Below are 20,268 nucleotides of genomic sequence, written 5' to 3' on the forward strand. Positions count from 1 at the left end.
TGGAGGGCCCATCGACCAGTTGAACCCGCATGCTCATCCCTTTCATCGCATCCTCCACGTTCTCTACCGTGACCCGCTTCGCTCGCCCGCTCTGTTTTCCCCGCGCCGCTCCTGTTCCTGCAGGTGTTATGATTGTCGTCATGTTAGAGTATATCCTCACCATCCTCGACCTCGCTCTCATCGGCAGCGCTATCTGGAGCTGGCTTCCCGGGAACGTCACTGGAAATAGCGTCTTGATCACTGGGGCACTTGTTTTCAAGATACTCGTGACAGTGCTGTGCGCTGAAGTATGTCTCGACCCTCTTTGCTTTCCTACTCCTTACCGATGCCTCGTTGCAGGAGTCTTACCGTGAAGCTTTCGTCTCTGGGATAGTCAAGTGTGCCTATGCTGTTGTCGAACGCATGCGTCGCTTTTTCTGTTATCTCTGGCGAGGTGCTGTGAAGTCAATTGGAGCTGGGCGAGATTTCGTGGTCCGGTCCATAACGGTACGCCCTTCATTCAACGTAGGCGGTGTGTCAGGAATCTGATGTGTTTGCGCCCCAGGCTCTTCTGTACAATGATCGCGGACGCATGACCAGGGCTTTGGATGAGGGTCGCGCCGTGGAGTCTGGTATGGACGAGCCTCCTTCCGACCTTCCTTCAGCCAGTGTCTCCGGGCCCCTCTTGACGACGACGGCAAGCCAAGACAACTTGGTCACTGCGGCCCGTATGGCTTGGGCTATCTCATCGGCGTACGAGCACACGCATCGCGGGTCTGCAAGCAGCGTTTCGAGAAGAACCACACGAACCTCTTCATCGCCCCCTGTAGCATCATCTATGTCCGACTCTCGTACAGGTCAAGAACCGGCAGTGCTCCCCTCTCGCCGGCAGCTTGTCGACTTCCTCGCTCTGACAGCCATCCTGTCTCAAGCTTCAAGAGAAAGAGCGAACGATACAACCATAGCCTCAGTCGACACCGCTCCGCAGCCGACTTCCTCTAGTACACCGCAGCCTTCATACGGCACACTTCAGTCATCCCCCTCAGGTACACCTCAGCCCCCGTCGCAGCAAGATTCCCTGAAGACCCCGATTGAAGACCCCATCCCGATCTCCGGCCACGACGACACAGGTCACCGCTCCTCGGACGAGGCAACCACTGTGGCGGTACCCCCGAGGGAGCGACGCTCGACCGTCATCGAACTACACAACTCCTTCGCTCGAGAGGACCATCAAGCGTTCCGTCAGCGCGCATATACGGTCGCAATCCAGCTTGACGCAGCCCAGGCAGCCCTTCATGAGCTTCAACGTGAGCGTCGCGAGCTCATAGTTGCCCTCGCCTCTGTTGCCCCAGCATTTCGCGTGCCCAGGAAGCGGACTGTCAAGATCGAGGCCGTTCCCCCTCCAGCCCCTCCTCTCGTTCCCGCCCCGTTCTCGCTCCCACCCCCGCTTCAGCACCCGTCTCGGTCTCGACGCCGACGCCGACCTTGCTACCGACCTCTTACAGCTCTCGTTCAAATACTCTGGAAATCTCTGTGGCTCCGATGGCAACTCTACCTCTGGTTCCGAGCAACGTCGTTCTGGTGCCGACACCTCCCGCCCATCCTGAAGAGACAGCTCCTGCACGACCCCACCGCGATCTGGCGGAGAAGACTGGGGAGCTCGCGTCTGTCCCGCTGGCTCAGGCTGTATCTGCTGGCATTCCGTTCCCGTGTCTTCCCTCTGTACATCATCAAAACGAACGCGATATTGCCTCCAGATCGGTCGATCTCTCGGCAGCGTCTCGGCAGGCTGGTTCGGGCGGGCGAGTGGGGCGCGCGGTGGCAAGATGGGAAGAACATGTCAAGGAGAAGAGCCCGGTAAAGGAAAATGAGAAGGCCAACGAGGATTTCAGGGATCAGAAGAGGGTCTCCCTCCCTGCGAACTTTCCCGTTCTCAAGATGACGGCGGTCCCGACGCCTGCGCCAGCGAGCATTACGAAGATCGCGAACTCCGAAGGTCCGAGAGCACCTGTCATCCCTCCCGTGCGCTCCAACACTCTGCCACTTCTTCCGGCGACATCTATGACCCCGGAAGAGTCTATGGCGCCCCGAAAGACGCTGCTCGGTAAATTCGTGTCGAAGCTCACGTCAAAAGAGTCTGGTGCCTCGACTAGCGTCCCGCCCCAGCCTGCCCCTGCTTCTGCGAGCAAGGTATCCTCTGCGCCTGATGCACCGGTCGTTGTCTATAGCATGTCGAAGCCCCTTCCAAAGAATGCGCCAGAGAATTCGGCTCCGCCTCTTGTTCAAGTACATCCGCGCATCCTGTCTCGGTCCCAGCCTCAGCCTCAGCCTCAGCCTCAGCCTCAACCTCAGTCCCAAATCCAACTATCCGCACTGCCGCCTCAGCCGACACCGGTCCTCACTTCTGTGGCTCGAACTTTACCAACGCAAAAGCCTCCCCTTGCATCTGTGTCAGCAGGCCCCTTGGCAGCTCTCCCCAATCGAGTTCGCGCACAAGCATCGCAAAACGTTCCTTTACTCGCGCACCAACTCACTCGAAGCGTCACACTTCCCTCGAAGCTGGAGCCTTCAGCAAACGAGAAGGTTTCAAGGACTGGACAGCTTGGTCTTCCAGGGCACAGTCGCAGCGCGTCCTCTCAGGTTGCGTCGGCTGGCGCAGCTGCTGCTCAGCAAAACGTTCACAATAGCGCAAATCCGCTCAAGCCCGCCCCCAAAGCGTCTCCGCCGGCTCGCGACCAAGCTCTACCCCAACGTCAGCCGGGTCAGCCTCCGTCTCAGAGCAAAGTCGCAACCCCTGCTCCTCAGGCCCCACCAACTTCGCACGCCTCTATAGCTGCACACACCAAGGCGACTATAAGCGAAAGCCGAGTACAGCTTCAAACACAGGGATCCAGCGCTCCCGCGCCTGTGGCTATGGCTACTACTGCAGCTCCGGTACCGCGCCCTGCCCTACCCGCACCAGCCAAGGCGGTCCCTCAAGTCGTCGTCACTCGCATCGACGGCCCTGGCGTCCCTGTACAAGCGGAGGCGACCCTTCGAATGTCTCAGCTTGCGCCCAACGTCTCGTCAGTCCCCGTCAAGACCAACACGACTATCGGCGACAACGCAAGCGCTACTAGTACTACCCCCGGGACGCAGCCGGCGGAAACCACGATGTCAACTGGCGACACCCTTCGCCCCGCTCCTGCGGGTGCCCCCAACCAGGCCTCGGTCCCCCGCCCCACGGACGGTGCCCGCTGCTCCGGCTCCTGGCGCACCAGCCTGACGCACGTCGGTCCGCACGCGCAGGGCCGGCGGGGCGCCGTGGAAGTCCCCCCGGGGAACGGCATATACGCGTCGATCTACGCGCCGCCCGGCGCCCGCGCGCGCCGACCGACGTCGATGTTCGAGGTCGAGAGGGCGCCGACGTCGGAGGCAGAGACTTCGGGCGACTGGCGCGCGCGGCAGCTGACGGCGCACGCGACGGAACGGGAGAGACGGGTGAGCATGCCGGAGCAGCCTGTCCGGGACGCCGCGGCAGCAGCAGCGGCGGACATGAAGGTGTGGGCTGCGATGCCCCGCAAGACGTCTGGGAGGGCGCACTTCGGCCCGGGGAGCGCGGAGGGGGGGAGGCAGAACTCGCCGTACTTCCAGGTCGGGAACGAGAGGGAGCGCGAGCGGACGCGCACGCTCAGGTGAGTGCTCGATTGCGTCTCCGCGCGCGAGGACCAGGAGCTGACTGTATGCGCCTGGATGCAGTGGTCAGCGGAGCGGAGGGTCCTCTCAGCAGGGCCATGGAGGCGGGCACGCAAGGACGAACACGCAGACGTCGGCGAAGTCGTTGGGTCCGGCGACGGGGTCGAGCGGGAACTGGATGAGCAAGCTGCGGCGGGAGAGCGGGATCTTCGCGAACGGAGGGTGGAACATGAAGGCGCAGGCGCGCGAGCTGCAGCAGAAGTTCAAGGGAGACAAGCAGGCCGTCGGAGAAGGGTCCGCGACTGGGCCGGGCGGTCAAGAGAGTGGGGGAGGGTGTGCGGCGTAAGTGGGCATTGGTCGTGGTTGGGGCCAAGAGCGTCGAGTGAACCCTTGAGAAAGTTCGTCCACAGCACTAGCCCAGAGTCCCCCTGTTCTTGTCACTTGTTAGTCGTGTCTCTCGCCGTCTTCCATTCGTTCCAGTCATCTCGCCCGAGCTTTCGCGTCTCGCGTCGTGTGTAAAAGAGATACATTGCCGTGACCGACTCGAGAACAAAGCGACGACCCGTCCGGCAGCCCCTCAAACGCCCACGCACATGCGTGCGCAGCCGTCGCATGCGCCCACCGCGGAGCACCGTCAGGCCAAGGACGACGCACCCAGCGCGACGGTACTATGGCACGGCCCGCGCACACCATCATGCCGAGCCGTAACCACACACGCGCGCGCACCCTAGCGGCCGCATGACCCCCAGGATCGCTTGCCGGCGGAGGGCCCGGGCGCACACACGGCCCTATCGCGCACAACACGGCGCCCGGCGCGGGCCGGGGCCGCGGGCAGACTGGCAGGAGGGCGGCAGTAGGCACGAGGGAGGGGAAGCGGGTGGTGCGCAGCCGGCGTGCGAGCGCGGCGCTCCCAGGCGGACGACAGCGTGTATGTGCAGCGGAGGCCCGCGCGGCGCGTGCGGCGGCTTGGAGAACTCGGCGGCTTGAGGGGGAGAGGTGGGAGGGGGTTCGGCCTGTGGATGTTGTTGGAGTGGCGCACGTTGAGGTACGATGGACGAGTCCGTTGAGAAAACTTGAAGGAGATGAGGGCGGGGTCTTGGGTATGACGTAGGTGCTAAGCGCGGCGGGTGAGGCGAATGCATGTCGTAAATCAAAACTTTGTTTCAATCCGCTCTGTGCTTGGCGAATGGCGATGGGCGATAGTGCTTGTGCGTACAGCTGTGCGCGCTCCTCGGAGGCACGGCGGGTGCTAGCGTGGTTGGTAGTACAGGATGAGCTCATCGGGAGACCCAGATGCATGTCGTCGCTGGGGGTCTGGTGACTTTGAACTCAGATGCGACGTCGAGTCGTCCTTCGCCGTGCCGCTCTTCCGCACGGGTATCCGCTGAGCGTGGAGGCGGCAGGGAAGTAGGTGCGGAGAGACGGCCGGTGCGAATGTTCAGTGGAGTCGATGCGTGGTGGGTGTACCAGCCTGTGTGCGTCGCGCGCGCTGCGGTGCAGCTGATGAAGCGAGGGCGTCGACAGATGCGCGGGGCGAAGAGAACGATCCAGGACGCCCGCGCGCGGGAGCCCCCGCCACGCCCGGAGGTGGGGGTGGAGGTGCGCGGCTGAGCTTGTGAAGCAGCTCCGCCGGCACTCGCAATGTGTCCTTCGTCTTGGTGCTTCCTCTCCTCCCAGTCTCTCCACCTCGCCATCGCGTTCTCCTCTTCCGGCATCGGTGGAACCTTGTGTGTTCCCGGGCACAGACACGGGCAGTCGGTGGGAGCGGCGCGTGCCCCGGTGCCTGCAAAGGCTAACAAGAAACGCATCCGAGGCGTGCGAGCGCACCTGCCCCCGCGCGGGCATATTGCCTCCCACCCTCTCCACCGATCGTTCCACCCCCGCGTTCGAGGATCCGGCGCGCTCATGCGCACTCTGTGCCCCGCACCCCGCACTCCGGCGCCGACGGGTTGTGGTACGAGACCTGGCGGCCGGGCTCTCAGCCTGTCGGAAACGCGGGCGCATGGTAGCGACTGCGGAGCCGTGGGCGTGGGGGCACGGGTGCAGTTTTTTTGCTCCCGGCCTTGCCTTCGTGGATGGAAGGGTCGAAGAGCTCTTGCGAGCCGATGCCGCGTTCGAACCAGACGGGGTACATGCGCGAGCGGTCAAGAGTTGAGCCGTGCGGTTCTACAGGTGATCTTCATCAGCGTAGACGCGGATGGATACCGAGAGAATACAAGCCGTGCGCGAGCTCGGAGAGTCCTGTCGATCGCGACGCGAGGACTCCGCGAGTCTGACCTTGAAGCCAACCCGCCGGCGTACAACAAAATCCATCGTGCACCCACCGATAACAGGGCTCGAACAAGGCGCACCAAGTGGACGGAGGCTAGGTGACCATCGCGCCACCGCAGCTGCGTCTCCCCACGCCGCGCTCGTCGCGATCGGCGATGACGTCCTCAGGCGTGCTGCTCGAGCAGCGGTGCCTGCAATGTGAGAACGATGGCGCGTCGTGATAGGACGGCGCGGGGTGGCAGTGGGAAAGGGAGAGGATGCGGGGGCGGGGAGTGGGTCGCGGGTGCGCGTGGCTTCAAGTTCCACGCGCACGGCGCCCGGCGTGGTAGGGGGCTCGGAGGGCCGACTGCACCGCAGAAATTATGGGAAGGGCGGGGGGTTGCAGGTGGTGCTTGGCGCAAGTCGGGGTCCGTGGTTACGAAGAGGGCTCTACGGGAGCCATCCGTGTTGAAAGGTAGGCTCGGTGGCAGTGGCCGTTCGGCAGCGAGGAGTCCTCGGTGAGGATAGGAAGCTCTGGAGAGATCGTCGACTCTAGCGGCAATGTTGTCCAGCCATCGGAGGAGCGGGTATGGGATAGGCGTGGGCGCGCATGGGACTGGTGGGAGGCTGAGGAACGCATCGTTCTGCCTTTCGGACTTCCAAAATTTCAGCCGGCGTGCGCCTTCTATGTCGCCCCGCAATCTTCCGCCTTCACCGCCGTGATGAAGTCCCGTTGTCCAATCTCCGGCTCCTTCCCAGAGGAGTTTCATGGTGGCTCACTGGTGATCTTCCAAGGTCAGCCGCCTAGGAGGGGATTGCGGGGACTGGTGAGAAGGTCGTGAGTCGGTGGGGCCTTCGGTCACCGCAGAGGAGACCAGTAAGAAGCTGTGGGTAAGATTGTGCGAGCACATCACAGGGCGCGCGTGATGTCTGTTGCGGGCCGATGGAAGCCTGCAATGCGCCCGCAGAGAGGCGGACGATGGTCAGCCAGGCACAGAAGGGAACGCACCGCGGCGCAAGGGAGGGCATGCTCACCTGTCCCCTGCAGGTGTTCCATGCCCGACCGCACCTGTGCAGTCGAACCTCGTCGTAGAGATTCGACCCGCGGAGGTGCAGCTCGCGGCCGGAGCGCCCCGACTTCCTTTCTGCTACGTCGCTGTCTGCCAACGAGGCGTACCGGGGGCCGTTGAGCTAAATTGCCATGGCTGTATGCGCATTGACGGTCCGGCGGGGCGCTCGGGTGGGAGACTATCTGCACAGGGTCACTACGGACGTCCGACGCGATCCACGGCGCGAAAGACCTATGAGATATCTCTCGGGCAGAGAAGGCTTCTTATCACATCCTCGAACCAACTGGCAGACTCAAATGGTAAGCCTCTGCGAAATGGAGATTTCAGTTCGCATGATGTATTCACGGGTATGTGCAGCTTACATCAGGGCAGTTGGAAATACGGATCGACCAATGACAGATTCAATATGCGGTCGAACATTGGCAAGTACAAAGTATCGAGCCTCGGGATCACGGAATTCCGCTGTACCAGTTTGGAAGAAGTGTCGTATTGACCTTAGCCTGGAACGAAACGAAATTAAAAGTTGGGAAAGTCAAATTGGAAGCATGCGGCTCACGTGGACGAAGGGCTAAATGACTCATCAGCGCAAGATATCCAGCCGCTCGTGCTTCGAGTCCGCCTCGCGCGGATATTCATGACCTTATCGCCAGCGGGTGCTGTCGACGTTGAACGAGAGGAGCGAAACGCTCGACTTGTGAAATTTGACTGGAGCATTTGCATTGAGAACCTCAAGTTACAAAGCATGTGGGCGTTCAGTCGGGTGCGTTGGTGTGAGGGTGGAGGAGGGAACCCTCGTTTCATACCCGTGCTGCGAGTTGAAGAGCTTCCTTCCGGAGAGGCCGGAGAGGACCCCCGAAAGACGTTTGGAAACTGATTCTTAGGATGAGCGTGCGCCGGAAGCGCTCGCAGCACCGCGCGAGGTTCCTCCGCATGTGGACTGTGGTAATCCTGTGGAGCGACATGGTGAGCGGCGAGAGACATGGGCGGCGTTCTGACGTCACGGATTTTGCTTACGTCCGTTGATTCTCCCCCAAGCGGGCGACGGTGCCCGACGTGTGTAGACGAGCCGGCCATGTCCGGACGCACGGACGTGATATTGCGTACGTCGCTCTTGTACGGTTCCATGACTGTGTTCGCGCACTGACGCACCCGAGGGCCATTAGAATGCGGAGCGCCCGCTTGGTTTGGGCTGGGTCAGGTGCAAAGAAAACCACCTGGAGGGGTGCGTCCCGAGACCTCCCGAAGATCTGGTATCGGACCGAGAAGTAGCCATGGGGAGACGCGGTGTTACTGGGACGGTTCTGCCTGATGGGTGTCTCGGGGGAAACTAGAGCCGGGACAGTTGGACAGTTGGGGTTGGAGAGACAAGCAATCAAACGTACGGGGATGAAGTCATGATTGCACCAGCGGACGGCGTGAGGCTATTGAGAAGAAGCGTGATGGGCAGTCGCCGGACTCGCAGACGAGTGGCATATGTCGCTCAGAAGCACCACCGCACTCGGTGGCGCATAGAACGAGCGGGAGAACGATCGACGGAGGGCATGTTTCTGGGCTGGTGTCGGTGCTCGTGCCTCGCTGGCGGGCGTATTTTCGGGTTCAAGGCCAGCAACGACGAGCGCCAGAGCCCTCCGATATTCCGAGAGCGAGCAAAAATAGAACAGGGCTATGATTAGCGACGGTCTGTTTTTATCATCACCCTGATTGGCGGACGGAAATGTGTGCGCACGAAAATAACAAGCACTGTCGGTGTGCGCAGGCCGAACTTTGCGAGAGTTCGGGGGAGAGGCTGGTTGCGGGTAAATTGCGGGCGACTCACTATTCTCGCAGCAGCGATAGTGAACCGAGGGACGCGGCGGGCACGAAGATGGCTGAAGATGGGCGCAGGAAGCAAGAGGGGAGCGCCCGGACCGATTCGATTCGTCTGCGGGCGAGCTAGGCGAGATTGTGATCTCACTTGCCGCGGCACTGCCGGCCATTAAAGTTGGGGACCGCGTCGGGCAGGGCCTCGGCCCGGGCGCGCTCTCGACGACTTCCCAGGCCCAACACCGCGCAGAGTGCCCACAGGGTGGCGCCGAGGTCCCCGGGGCCTCGGCAGGGAGTTACGGCGCGGGGACCACAAAGCCCGAGCGTCGAGGAGAAGAGCCGGCGCGTGTGCACGCGCGCACGGACAGCGAGAATTGCGAACGTTGTCGAGCGACAGACGGCTCCCTGCGACCCGCGCTTGTGCTCGGATTCTCTCGCTCCGAGGTGCCTTGCTCCCGCAGATAGGGAGCATTTGTCACTGTGCACGCTGAGTGACACGCGTCATCCGAAGGCGAGCCTGCCGCGGAGGAGAGGGCAGATCTGAGGGCGGTGTCCCGAGACGGGCTCTGCGCGTACACGGTCGAGGAGGACGCAGGGCGGGGATGGGAAGGCCAAGTCAGCAGACAGATCGCGCGCGCGGCGGTGGTGCACGGAGGCACGGCGGGATGGGCCTGGTGGGAAGCATGGGTGCGCACTGAGCTTTGCGCAGCGCCGTGGACATAACCGTATGGCATGTTCTGCCACTGCAGGCGCAGAGCGCGAACGGCCAGCAGGTTCACGCTACCGACACGGCCCCCCACTCGATCGCGCGAGCCTCGCCAGCGGTCGGTGGGCAAGATCGCCGGCACACTCGTTGGGCGATCGCGCGCGACGACCCGTTTGGGAATGGTTCGCGACGGGCCACCAGCGGAGCGACGACGGCGGCAGAGTGCAGGACAGCAGCCTCCGCGACGAGCATCCTCGCACGCGCTGCGCTGGGAGTCGGGCAGATCGCTCGGCGGGGGCCCGGGGCAGGGCGTGCGGTGGGCCGGGGGGCGCCGGGGAGAGCGTTCGAATTCGCGGGGCGGCTGCTGCGGAGGACGGCATGGGCGGCTGCAATTCACACTGGCAGTCGCCGGGGGCGCATCTGGCGAGGAGCTCCGGCCACGGCGTTTGCGCTTGCTTGCCCGTCCTTATGTCCCCCGCCCTCTTCATCTTCCCTCTCCCTCCTCCGCCCCGTTCGCCCGTCTCTGCCCCCGCACCCCGCATCCCACTCCCCGCTCTCCCGCCCTTGCCCGCCGCGTCGTCCGCCATGGGGAGAAGAAAGATTGAGATCCAGCCCATTACGGTCCGTCCTCTCCCCGCTATTTGCAGCCCGCCCCGCGTCGCGTTCCAAGTATACAGCGCGCTCCCCTCCCTGCACTCTTCTCATCCTGTCTCTGCCTATTTTGCCCCCGCTTACCCGCCCGTCTATTTCAGCACGAACGGAACCGTTCTGTCACCTTTTTAAAGGTCTGTACCTATTTATACGCTCGTTCTCTTGGCATTCACTTAGCACACGTCTCGCGATCATCTTGCGCATATATACTCCCCGCACTCCCTCAGCGCAAGAACGGGCTCTTCAAAAAGGCCTACGAGCTCGGTGTCCTTTGCTCGGTCGACGTCGCCGTCATCATCTTCGGTCAGTAGTCCCCTGAAACACACCCACGTCGCCCCTTCCTACCGTTCCCGCCCCTGCCCCATCTCCGGCGTCTTGCAAGAAGCTGGCTTGTGGTTCTCGGAGAAACGCTGGATATATGCCCGTGGTTATCCTCCGGTCGACGGTGGAGACCCCTAAAGCCCTCTCTCAGCAGAGAGGCATTTTCCCTGCACCCTGCCTCCAACGGACGCGCGGTGTGCAACCCTCCTGCAGCCATTCGTTGGTGGGCTGCCTAACGGCACTCGCCCGCTTTCCCTTCATCGTGAGATAAAAGGCGACCGGGCGTCGCTCCACTTCCGCTTCCAGATGCTGCGCGACCCCCGTTCTCTGTCACCCCGGAATTTAACGCTGATCATGCTGACGCACATGCTTGCTGTCTCCAGAGGAACGGCCTGGGCACCATGCGAAACTCTATCAGTACTGCTCTACGGACGTCAACGGCATGGTTCAGCGACATCTCCGGGTATGGATTACAGTTCGCCATCCATGTTTCGCGGCTGACTGGAGGCATAGTTCGATGGTGAGCGTGACACAAAGGGTCCGCCTGATTTCAACAACAACAGCAAAGCGACCGAAGAGGCCATGGACGAGGACGAGGACGGAGATGACGACGAAGGCTCACAGTCACAGAAGCGCGGCGGCAAGATAACGAAGGTGAAGACAGAAGGTCCGTCAAACAGCATTGTGCCGATACGACCCGGCCCTCCGTCCAACGACGTCTCGGCCAGCCCGGAGGTGAGTTCACACCTATTTGTTTGCTCGACTCAACTGATGAACGTTGCTCTGCCACGTCCCCAGGAATTCCGGTCTAACCTACGCGTCTCACCGGACTCAGTCTCGGGGCTCCCGCTCTCCGGCGAGCGGCACACCTCAGGACTCGCCTCATCCTCACGCTCTATTCCCATCAGCAGCACTGCGAAGCGACCACGGCTTATGGAAGACCCTGGTCATTCGCGCTCGCCTCACCCGCACGGCGCAGGGGCGCAGTCCGCACCCCCGAACCTCGCACACACCGCTTCAAGCCCCCCATTTCCGTTCCGGCTGGATGTCGACCTTCCTGCGAGCTACCCGATCCCGTCGCTCGCGCAGCTGCACTCACCACACCCTAGCCTGTCATCGATCTACCCCTCACACAGCGCTGCCGCGATGAGCGGCCTCATGTCTGGTTCCTCTCAGTCCTATCTTTCCCAGTCCTATGGGGGAGGAAACGGCGGCGGAGGACAACAAGCACCGCTACGCGCAGTGACATTCCCACACGGGCATGGACACGGCAGCCAGTATTCTCCACATGGGCACCAAGGCCCGCAGAGCATATTCGCGCGAACAGGCGGCGCACACGCCAGCCACTCGTCAAGTGCGAATAACATTTTCGCGGAGCTACTGGGCACCGGCGACCATCACCCGAACGGTGGCGGAGGCCACGGCGGGGGTGGAGGGGGCAGCAGCGGGAACGGCTTCCCGTCGTTCGACTGGCCGGTGCACTCGACGCAGGCGTCGACGCAGAGCGGCCAACACAGCCACGATCATTGTGAGTGCCATCCTACAGCACCTCGTCTTCTAGCAATCGTGTTTCGCTTCGCCGTCCTGCCTGCGGGGACAGAAACTCGGTGGCCTCGGCACAGCTTTATTATTTCCCGACGACGTTTCCGTTCGGCGTCCCTTCTTTCATCTGTCTGTTCTGGGCTCCGCGCTCTCCTTCCCTTCACCCCTGGTTCTTCCCTTCCCTCCACACATTCCACCGACGCGAGGCCGCTCTAGCGCCTCTGGCGGCCGGACTGCGCCTTCGCGAAGCCCTATGCGCCAGGTGGAGCCCGGAAGCTTTAGCATGTGGGACCGTCGTACGAGCCGCTGCGGATGGCACCTTCCACGAGGGCTCGCTCGCACGCGGCCGGGCCGTTCGGCGTCGTGCCGTGGTCTTCCGGCTTTTGTCTTTCTTGTTTGTCTCGCCTACAATGATCGAACGCTCACTGTTCTTCTCTTCGCTGCAGCCGCACCGCAAAGCACATCGCCGTCGGCCGATTCATCAAATTGGTTCGACTTCCTCTCCGCACCACTCCCCACCTCGTCCTCCAATCCAGGTGCCCCGCCCGGTAGCAGCGGCGTCGGAGGCGGCGCGCGCTTCCACATGCCCGCGAGCAGCGTATCGCCGCCGGGCGGTGGCCGGAAGCGCCTCCGTGACGACAGCGTGGGCGCGGACGGGATGGGGATCGGAGTCGTGAACAAGGGCTGATGGTGAGCCCGCCGCCCGCGCGCAACCCTCTCCTTCTCCCGCACGCCGGGAGGGAGCGGCGTGGTTCCGCGCTCTGCAGGTGGACGAGCTGCCGCGCGTGGTCTGCGCTCGCGCGGAGTGCGAGAGGCGAGACCAGGGCGGGGCTCGAGCGCGGTCGCGGCGCGGATCGCTCGGCTCGGCGTGGATGGGTTCGGACGTGTCCGCCGCCTTCTCTGTCGCCGTCGCCGTCGCCATCGCGTGTCTGCCACCGTCGTCGAGGTCTCGGTGGAGGCCACGCCGCTGCGACGCGACGCGTGGTGCAGCTAGATGACGAGCGCTTGGCGGGCCTCAGAGTGTTGCGGACAGCACCCGCTGTTTGGGCTCGACGGAAGTAGCAGACTTGTATGTGCACATAGTATGTAGGAGCAGCCGTCGGACTGGAGTTCTCGTTCCCGTGTTAGCAAGCCGCCTAGTTGTTTCGGTTAGCCTCCTTGATCTCAGTAGTAGCGGCACTCGCTTTCGTCTCCGCACGCATGCATCGTTAGTGGTAGTGTAGCTCCGATATTGTTGGATATGCACATGCGTTCATTACTGTCGGTGACCATTGTTGCGTGTGAACAGCGAGCTTCAATATGCCCAGCGTGACGTGGAGGTCGCGGCCGTCGCTGTCGCATGCCATCCATTCATTTCTTAGGATCCAGGTTCGTTGGTTTATGTCTTGGGTGGCTAGTAAGGCCAGGGGCACGTGGGGCTATGATGTCGGTCGGGCCGGGCCGCGGTGCCGCTCGGTGCTCATTCAAATTGCTAAAGCGCCGTCGGCGGGTCGGGGCTCGACCTTCAAGCCGCCAAGGACCAACAGCGACCAGCAGCGACACCAGGGTAGTACGACGCAAGTCTGGGGCATGATAGGCAATATGACCATGGTTTCGCGTCAGTCAGCATGTGCCTTCGGCAAACGGTGCGCTCGCTTTTGAATGCGTGGTCGCGTTGAGCTGCTGTGGGGTCATGGGCCACTTCGTCCTCTGCTCGCAAGAATTCGAACGCGAGGATCGATCCGTGCCGTGCGAGGCTCCCGCCAAACAAGCGAACTCCGCGACGCTTCAAAAGTCAAGTTGGTCGGCACGACGATGGGCCTCCCGGCGGAGACCCGCGCGACTCGGATGGTACGAAGATTCCCTGTTTTTTTCTCTCGCTCCTTGCTCTCCGCCAACCGCGCTCTGCGTAGACGTTCTCGCGGCTCCACCCCCACGACCTGTGCAACCTCGTGCGGCCCTTTGCAGGGGCCTCTTCCCCCTCGAGCGCGCGAATCCGCGGGGCGCGCATCTGGCTGCGGCCCACGACGGAGGCCCTCCTCCAGTGTCCCCCGATGGTCCGCGGTGGATGAAGCGAGCCGGCTGTGATTCGTGCCGTGCTTCCATATATGTGTCAGTCCCGTCTCGTGTCTGCAACTCTGCGTTCGCTCATCTTGTGTTATGACGTCATACCACTGCTCAGGGATGCGGGCGTCATGTTCAGAAAGTCGGCTCGCTGTCTCTAAATCTTCCAATCGGAGCATATAAGTTTGTGTGCAATTCGGAGATACCTAGCTGTCGCTTGGGAGAACCGTCATCGTCAAAGACTCTGCAGAAGACCGTTCCGGCTGCTACGAGAAGCCACCAATATATACTACGAACCTTATACCTGGGCAGCTCCAAACTCAGCTAAACTCCCTCTGCGATTCATTGAATTCGCACTTTTCCCTGTCGTCAAGCCTCTTATCCTAAGACCCGAAGGCAACGACATTGCCGCTGCAGACTTCGGCCAGATTGTGGATTCTCTGGTTTGTGTAGCTGCCGTCAAGAAGACGGACATTCGGCCCGTCAGACGTGCGTACCTGGCGAGTGAGACGGTGGAGCTGGTCGATCCCCATGCCATGCGGGTGGATGTTAGGCGATGGACGCTTGCGAGGAACCCGATGCGTTCAGAGGGCTTGGCGAAAAAAGCCCTGGAAGTCGGATGGTTGTACGGAAAGTTTGGATCTGTCGCAGACCAGTTGGCCATGAAAGAAGGCTTTGGAAGAAGTGGCATTGGTCGAATCGCGGGGTCCCGTAAGAGCGCTGCGACAAACGTCCGACAGCGGCAGGGTGGCCCGCCGCGCAACTTGCCAAAGAAGCAGATGCGCTGTCGGATAAAGGTCGGAGCGTGCGAGGAAAGCGACCTTGTGAGAAGAACGAGGGAGCACATACGTTGACCTGCCCCGTGAAGGAAGAGTCAAAGACGGAGATGACAGCGGAAGGCGCGCCTCGAAGAAATCCCTTTTGACGCCCCCCGACGACGTGGCTGAGGATCGTTGGTGTCCTACCTACCGCTTTCTACAGCAGGCGTATCGTCGGACACGCCGAGGAGTGTCAGAAGATAGAGAGCAAAGATGGCCACCTCAGAAATAAGAGCAGACCCCGATCAGATCCAGCGACGCAAGGCAATCTCCCTTCGGGATCTTCCCCCGCATCCGACCACCCGCGTCCACCTCATCGTGCTCGACGCCTGTCCTCCGTCCTGTCCGAGACCCCCTCTGGGCGATCCAGGTGGCCTGGCAGTAGTAAGTTACATGCACACCCGAGCTCGGACGAGTGGACGGCACACACGCACGCCGCACGACACAGGCGCCCGCGTCTTCCGATGTTTTCGTGCGAACGCAGATGCGCATGGACGTCACTCGCGCCTCTCGACCTCCCCCGCCGGGTCGTCCGCCTCTTTCCAGCTTGGCTTCCCCTCAACAGAGCGCCGCCCGTCCCCGTGCGCAGTGTATTTCACTCCCCCCCTCGAGACACATCCTCACTGCGCCGCATGCCGCCTCTCTGATATATACCCTCGCTCCTCTCGCTCCCTCTCCTTCTCCCTCCCGCCAGTTGCCCCGCTTCTACACCGCCCATTCCCCACACCGCTCTCAGCCTATTCGCGTTCAACGCCATTCGAATTCATGTCTCCGCCGAAAATGCGCGTCGCCATCTGGTGAGTTATCTTCTCCATCTCTTGCACCCCTCTTCGCTCGCGCGCTCCCCCACCCGGGCTCACAACGGCCACGGCGTCCTCTCGGCCGTCCAACGCGCGCTACTGATACCATGCTTTGTCCTTAGCGGCGCGGGCGTTGGAGGCCTTATCTGTGCTGTCGCCCTCTCCCGCTACCACGACATCGAGGTAGACCTCTACGAAGCCGCCAACTCCTTCACCGCCCCCGGTGCAGGCATCGGCGTGTGGCCCCGCGCATGGAAGATCCTCAGCGCGCTCGGGCTTGCCGACGCGCTTTCCAAAGTCGCCGTGGTGCCGCCCAACGAACTCCCCAGTGAGCTTCCTCTTCTCCGGGCCACGCCTGCAGCTACCCTGAGCTCATCTCAACCCTCTCGTCCCGCCTCTCCTCCTCTCCGACCCTCGCGCGCACAGAGATCGAGTTCAACCTTCGGAAATCTGACCAGCCAGAGGGCGTGTACTTCCAGAACCTCACCACCCCAGGTTCGTTCCTCCCGTTCACTCTTCTCGCTCACCCTTGCACCCCGCCGCCGCTCACCGCCGCGCCCCACACGCCCGCCGCGCTGCCCCTCCGCAACTCCTCCCTGACCCCGCCCCTACTCCCGGAAGCAGGCCTGCTCGCCATCCAGCGCCCCGACTTCGCCACCGTCCTCCTCCAACACCTCTCCCCCCGCGCACGCGCGCACGCGGGCAAGCGCCTCACGGGGTACCGCCAGGTGCGCTCGCACGCGCTCGTGCTCGAGTTCGCGGACGGCGCGCGCGCGGCCGCGGACGTGCTCGTCGGCGCGGATGGGGTGCGGAGCGTCGTGCGGGCCGCTCTTTGCGCGGAGCTCGCGGCGGAGCGCGGCGCGGGTGTCGATGGGCTGGACGCAGACGACGCCGGGCGCGCGGCGGAGCGCGTCGGCGCGCTGGGCGACGCGAGCTTCTCGGGCACGGTAGCGTACCGCGCGATGGTGCCCGCGGAGGCAGTGGGGGCGACGATGCCGGGGCACCCGGCGCTCGAGAACGCGATCATGGTGCGTGCGTGCGACGGTTGGGCTCGGGGCTGAAAATTGATGGACGTGTCTGGCGGGTTCAGTATATGGGGAAGGACTCGGTGAGTAATTGGCGTTCACGATGTTGTGCGTACGAGGAGCTGACAGTGTAGAGCAGCAAATCACAGTGTATCCCGTTGCGTTTGGGTCGTATATCAGCCTCACGGCGTACCGGTCAAATTATGAGCTAGAAGGGTCACCACCGTTCGAAGACCCGTGGACAGAGGACGTTGCAGCAGCGGACCTTATGGCTGACTACGAGACCTGGGAACCCGAAGTTAGGTCACTAATCCAGGTCAGTAGTCCTCCCGTTCCGCGCCCGTCCTGACGCGCGAGTGGCATCCAAAGGGCCTCCAACACGCGCACGTGAACAAGTGGGCGATCCACACAACGCAACCGCTCCCCTCGATGGTCTCCGGACACGTCGTTCTCCTCGGCGACGCCGTACGTCCCTCCTCTCCCCCTCCCCCTTTCCCGCTCTTCGCGTGCTCAGAGTCACCGGCGGCGCAGGCGCACGCGATGCTGCCGCACACGGGTGCGGGCGCGGGCGTCGCGATCGAGGACGCGTACGTGCTCGCGACGCTGCTCGGCGACCGGCGCACGACGCGGGGCACCGTCGCGCGGGCGCTGCGGGCGTACGACGCCGTGCGCCGCCCGTTCGCGGCGCGCGTGCAGGACGGCGCGCGCGAGAACGGGCTGCTCTGCTCGCTCTGCTACCCCGGGCTCACGTTCGACCGGCCCGTGGCGGCCGCGGCGTCGGGCACAGACGCGGATGGGGGCGAGGACGAGGACGAGGACGAGGACGGGGAGAAGCTGGCGGAGATCCGGGCGCGGGTGAGGATGAACTGGGAGTGGGCGTGGAAGGCGACGGTGGACGTGGACCTGGTGAAGGCGCTGCGGATGCTGGAAGATCGCTAGCGCTGGGGTGGAGGTGTGTATCCGTTTCTTGTTGTGTTGGTGAGTCTCCGTGCCGTGCGTATGGGGTTCGAGCTGATGCACTGACTGTCCCGCTCATGCAGTTATCGTCATTGTCGTCGGATCACCGTCTGCTACTACTCACATCGCTACTACCACTGTTTTCCTCGGTTGCGCAACTCGGAACCTTTTTGTTTCTCTGCACGTAGTTCCAGAAGGCGCTCTTCGCGTGCTCGACGGTTCCAACGTTCGGTCCTCCAGACCCGCGGACACTCGAACAGCTCCATCGAAAACGCGCGCTCCAGAGCGACTGCCACCCACATGCGCCCACATCGAGCCCTTCGCCTCCGTCGCGCTCGCAGCCTCGCACGCGAACGGCAAGGAAACGACTCGCCGCACCCGAGTGAGCTCCTTCGCCCCGTGCAGTACGGATATGCGCGAATGGACGACAGTGATGCCACGCACGCACAGAACTGGGAGACCGGGCTCCCCCGTGGCTAGTGGCACCCGCCCATGCCGCGCCGAGATATCCCTCCGAGCTTCCATCCCGGCCCCGATCTCGTCCACCACGACCCCCCGCCGCCGTCCACCGCCGCCACCACCTCCTTTGGAACCTCGTTCTCCCTCGTCGCCTGGATCGCCCTCCGCTACTCTTGCAGCTTGAACGACCGTGACCGGAGCCGGGCTCCGGCTCAAGCCCTGGCGCCTCCTCGTCCCGTCCGCGCGACGCCCCACGAGAAGCGAGAAGCGCAGGGCGACCGCGCACCGGCGCGTCTATCCGTCCCCCGAGGACAGGCGTGCACGCGTGTCGGGGCGCGAGGTTCGCGGTGCGGTGCGACAAGCACGCAAGAAAGCTGGTTGGTGGAAAGCAGCACGGACGGTGGTTCAAAGCTAGATGATCAGGGCAAAACTAGTTACAACGACTACGTAGCACCTTCCGTCTCCTCAGTAGCCTCTCATTCCGCACTGGGCTCCCCAGTAGCGGGCTCGCCGTCATCCACAGCGACGTTCTAACGACGTTCCTCCTCCTTCGTGAATCACTCGTATGACAGAGCGGTGCTCAACAAGAGTGGACCGAGCTGGGATCCGGTCCAGCTACTTCTACTTCTCCCAGAGTCCGTCCTCACCTTGGTCGTCGGCTTGAAAAAGTTAACGCGCCGGCGCGTATGGATACTTCAAACATCTCCTGCTACTGTGGTTCCTGGACTGCAACGATCATCGGTCCGGGTAAAGAGGCAAAAAGGGCCCAACCGGGAATTGAACCCGGGACCCCGTGCAACTATGATCCTGAGAGGACCGGATCGAAAAGACCCGAAGCACGTATCATACTACTAGACCATTGGGCCGTGATATCCTTTAATCGACGCTACAGTATGTCGTGGTTGAAACACGTGCAAAACAATCCTCGCTTAAGGTTGGGCTCAGTCACAGCCCGCCCCTATGCTGAGCACGTGAGATCGGCGCTCAAATCAGTTATCTTTGCGCTAGACGCCAGATAAGTCCAAGATAAGTCCCCAGCAAAGACGCCAGAATGCGCGCACACCATCCCGAACACACAGCAGGATAGTGACTGGGTGCGCGAGTAGATAAAAGCATGCAAATGAACGTTATGTATGCTATACAGGTGTCGTGATGTCCGCGCGCTCAAGTATCGCCCTAGGGGGAAGCCCACGATGGCTAGCATACTTCTTTGTTGCCCAAGCCGCCTCCGCTCCGTTGAGACCGTCGCGATAATGCTGCATGAAGCGCAGAGACCTACCATAGAATCTGGGTAGTAGTGTATGAGATGGATGACAACATTGTACGATCCAGTCACAAATACCTGCGCATTGAGACAAGCGGGACGGAGTTGAGAGACACAACTGTGTTCTTCTCCAAGTCTGCTTCAGTTGAACTCAGCACGAGCTTCCGGTACTCCCGTTTTGCATAGCACCAGCATTGCTCAATGGGGTTGAGTTCAGGGTGAAACTTGGGAAGAAACACAACCCGGAAGCCGCGGGCCTCGCAGTGTGCCTGAAGAAGTGTCTCCTCGTCGCGGAAGTCAGGTTCATTGAACAAAAGCCGTCGGCAGCAACAATTGAGGGCAGGAGGAGCGCATGCAAACTTAATGCACTGTGCCTTCAGGTCTTTCACCCCATTGTATCCACGCTCTGTCAAGATCTGCACCATCCCCTTGAAGACACCGGCTTGCGGGTGCCCTGTCTCGAAATAGAGGGGCTGCGGCTGGCCGTTCGGGAGGCGCCCATCGCGCATTGGAATCGTGGTCTTCAGTGGCTTCCCATCGCTGCCGTAGATGACCTTCCCATCGGGTCCTGTCTTGTTGACCTTCACGCCGAATGGTGGGTGCTCTTCTCTGGTATGAAACTTTGACATCTTCCGTGCAGAGAGCGCATCATCTGCGCGTTTCACGTGAGTGGGCGCGTTATCGAAGATAAAGACATGTTCCTCCTCAGGAAAGTGCTTTTCCAGGATGTCCATAGCGGTGGTGGCGTGTGCGAGGATCTCTTCGTGGGTAAAGTATCCATCTCTATTCTTTCCGGCTTTGAAGAGAACACGAGCTGATTCCCTTCCGTCAGGTGAACGGAGCCACCCATGATCGGCCGACATGAAATCAGCAACCATAAGTGACATCCCTTCCCCTTTCGGCCG

General features: G+C 62.1%; 3 protein-coding genes and 1 non-coding gene across 4 annotated transcripts; 3 read left to right on the forward strand and 1 right to left on the reverse strand.

Moving 5' to 3' along the window:
* Positions 1-29: 29 nt before the first annotated feature.
* Positions 30-4,000, forward strand: BXZ73DRAFT_98627 (uncharacterized protein; the record flags this gene model as incomplete). The annotated part of the gene is made up of 7 exons (XM_048027746.1): positions 30-287; positions 340-486; positions 545-1,771; positions 1,825-2,169; positions 2,240-2,731; positions 2,785-3,653; positions 3,718-4,000. 7 exons carry the CDS (start codon positions 30-32, stop codon positions 3,998-4,000), a joined length of 3,621 nt encoding a protein of 1,206 aa, XP_047880650.1.
* Positions 4,001-10,068: 6,068 nt separating this feature from the next.
* Positions 10,069-12,685, forward strand: BXZ73DRAFT_88516 (uncharacterized protein; the record flags this gene model as incomplete). Its single annotated transcript, XM_048024981.1, has 7 exons — positions 10,069-10,104; positions 10,236-10,268; positions 10,362-10,437; positions 10,839-10,918; positions 10,969-11,190; positions 11,254-11,983; positions 12,444-12,685. 7 exons carry the CDS (start codon positions 10,069-10,071, stop codon positions 12,683-12,685), a joined length of 1,419 nt encoding a protein of 472 aa, XP_047880651.1.
* A 2,938-nt stretch (positions 12,686-15,623) lies between these two features.
* BXZ73DRAFT_88517 (FAD/NAD(P)-binding domain-containing protein) lies at positions 15,624-17,622 on the forward strand (the record flags this gene model as incomplete). The annotated part of the gene is made up of 7 exons (XM_048024982.1): positions 15,624-15,655; positions 15,781-15,986; positions 16,085-16,686; positions 16,749-16,766; positions 16,823-16,999; positions 17,053-17,148; positions 17,215-17,622. 7 exons carry the CDS (start codon positions 15,624-15,626, stop codon positions 17,620-17,622), a joined length of 1,539 nt encoding a protein of 512 aa, XP_047880652.1.
* A 1,239-nt stretch (positions 17,623-18,861) lies between these two features.
* BXZ73DRAFT_t51 lies at positions 18,862-18,965 on the reverse strand. The gene has a single exon. It is a non-coding gene; the product is annotated as a tRNA-Pro (tRNA).
* Between the last annotated feature and the right edge of the window lie 1,303 nt (positions 18,966-20,268).

The sequence above is a fragment of the Epithele typhae genome (genome assembly GCF_022376455.1).
Source record: "Epithele typhae strain CBS 203.58 chromosome Unknown BXZ73scaffold_8, whole genome shotgun sequence".
Taxonomy (NCBI): domain Eukaryota; kingdom Fungi; phylum Basidiomycota; class Agaricomycetes; order Polyporales; family Epitheliaceae; genus Epithele; species Epithele typhae.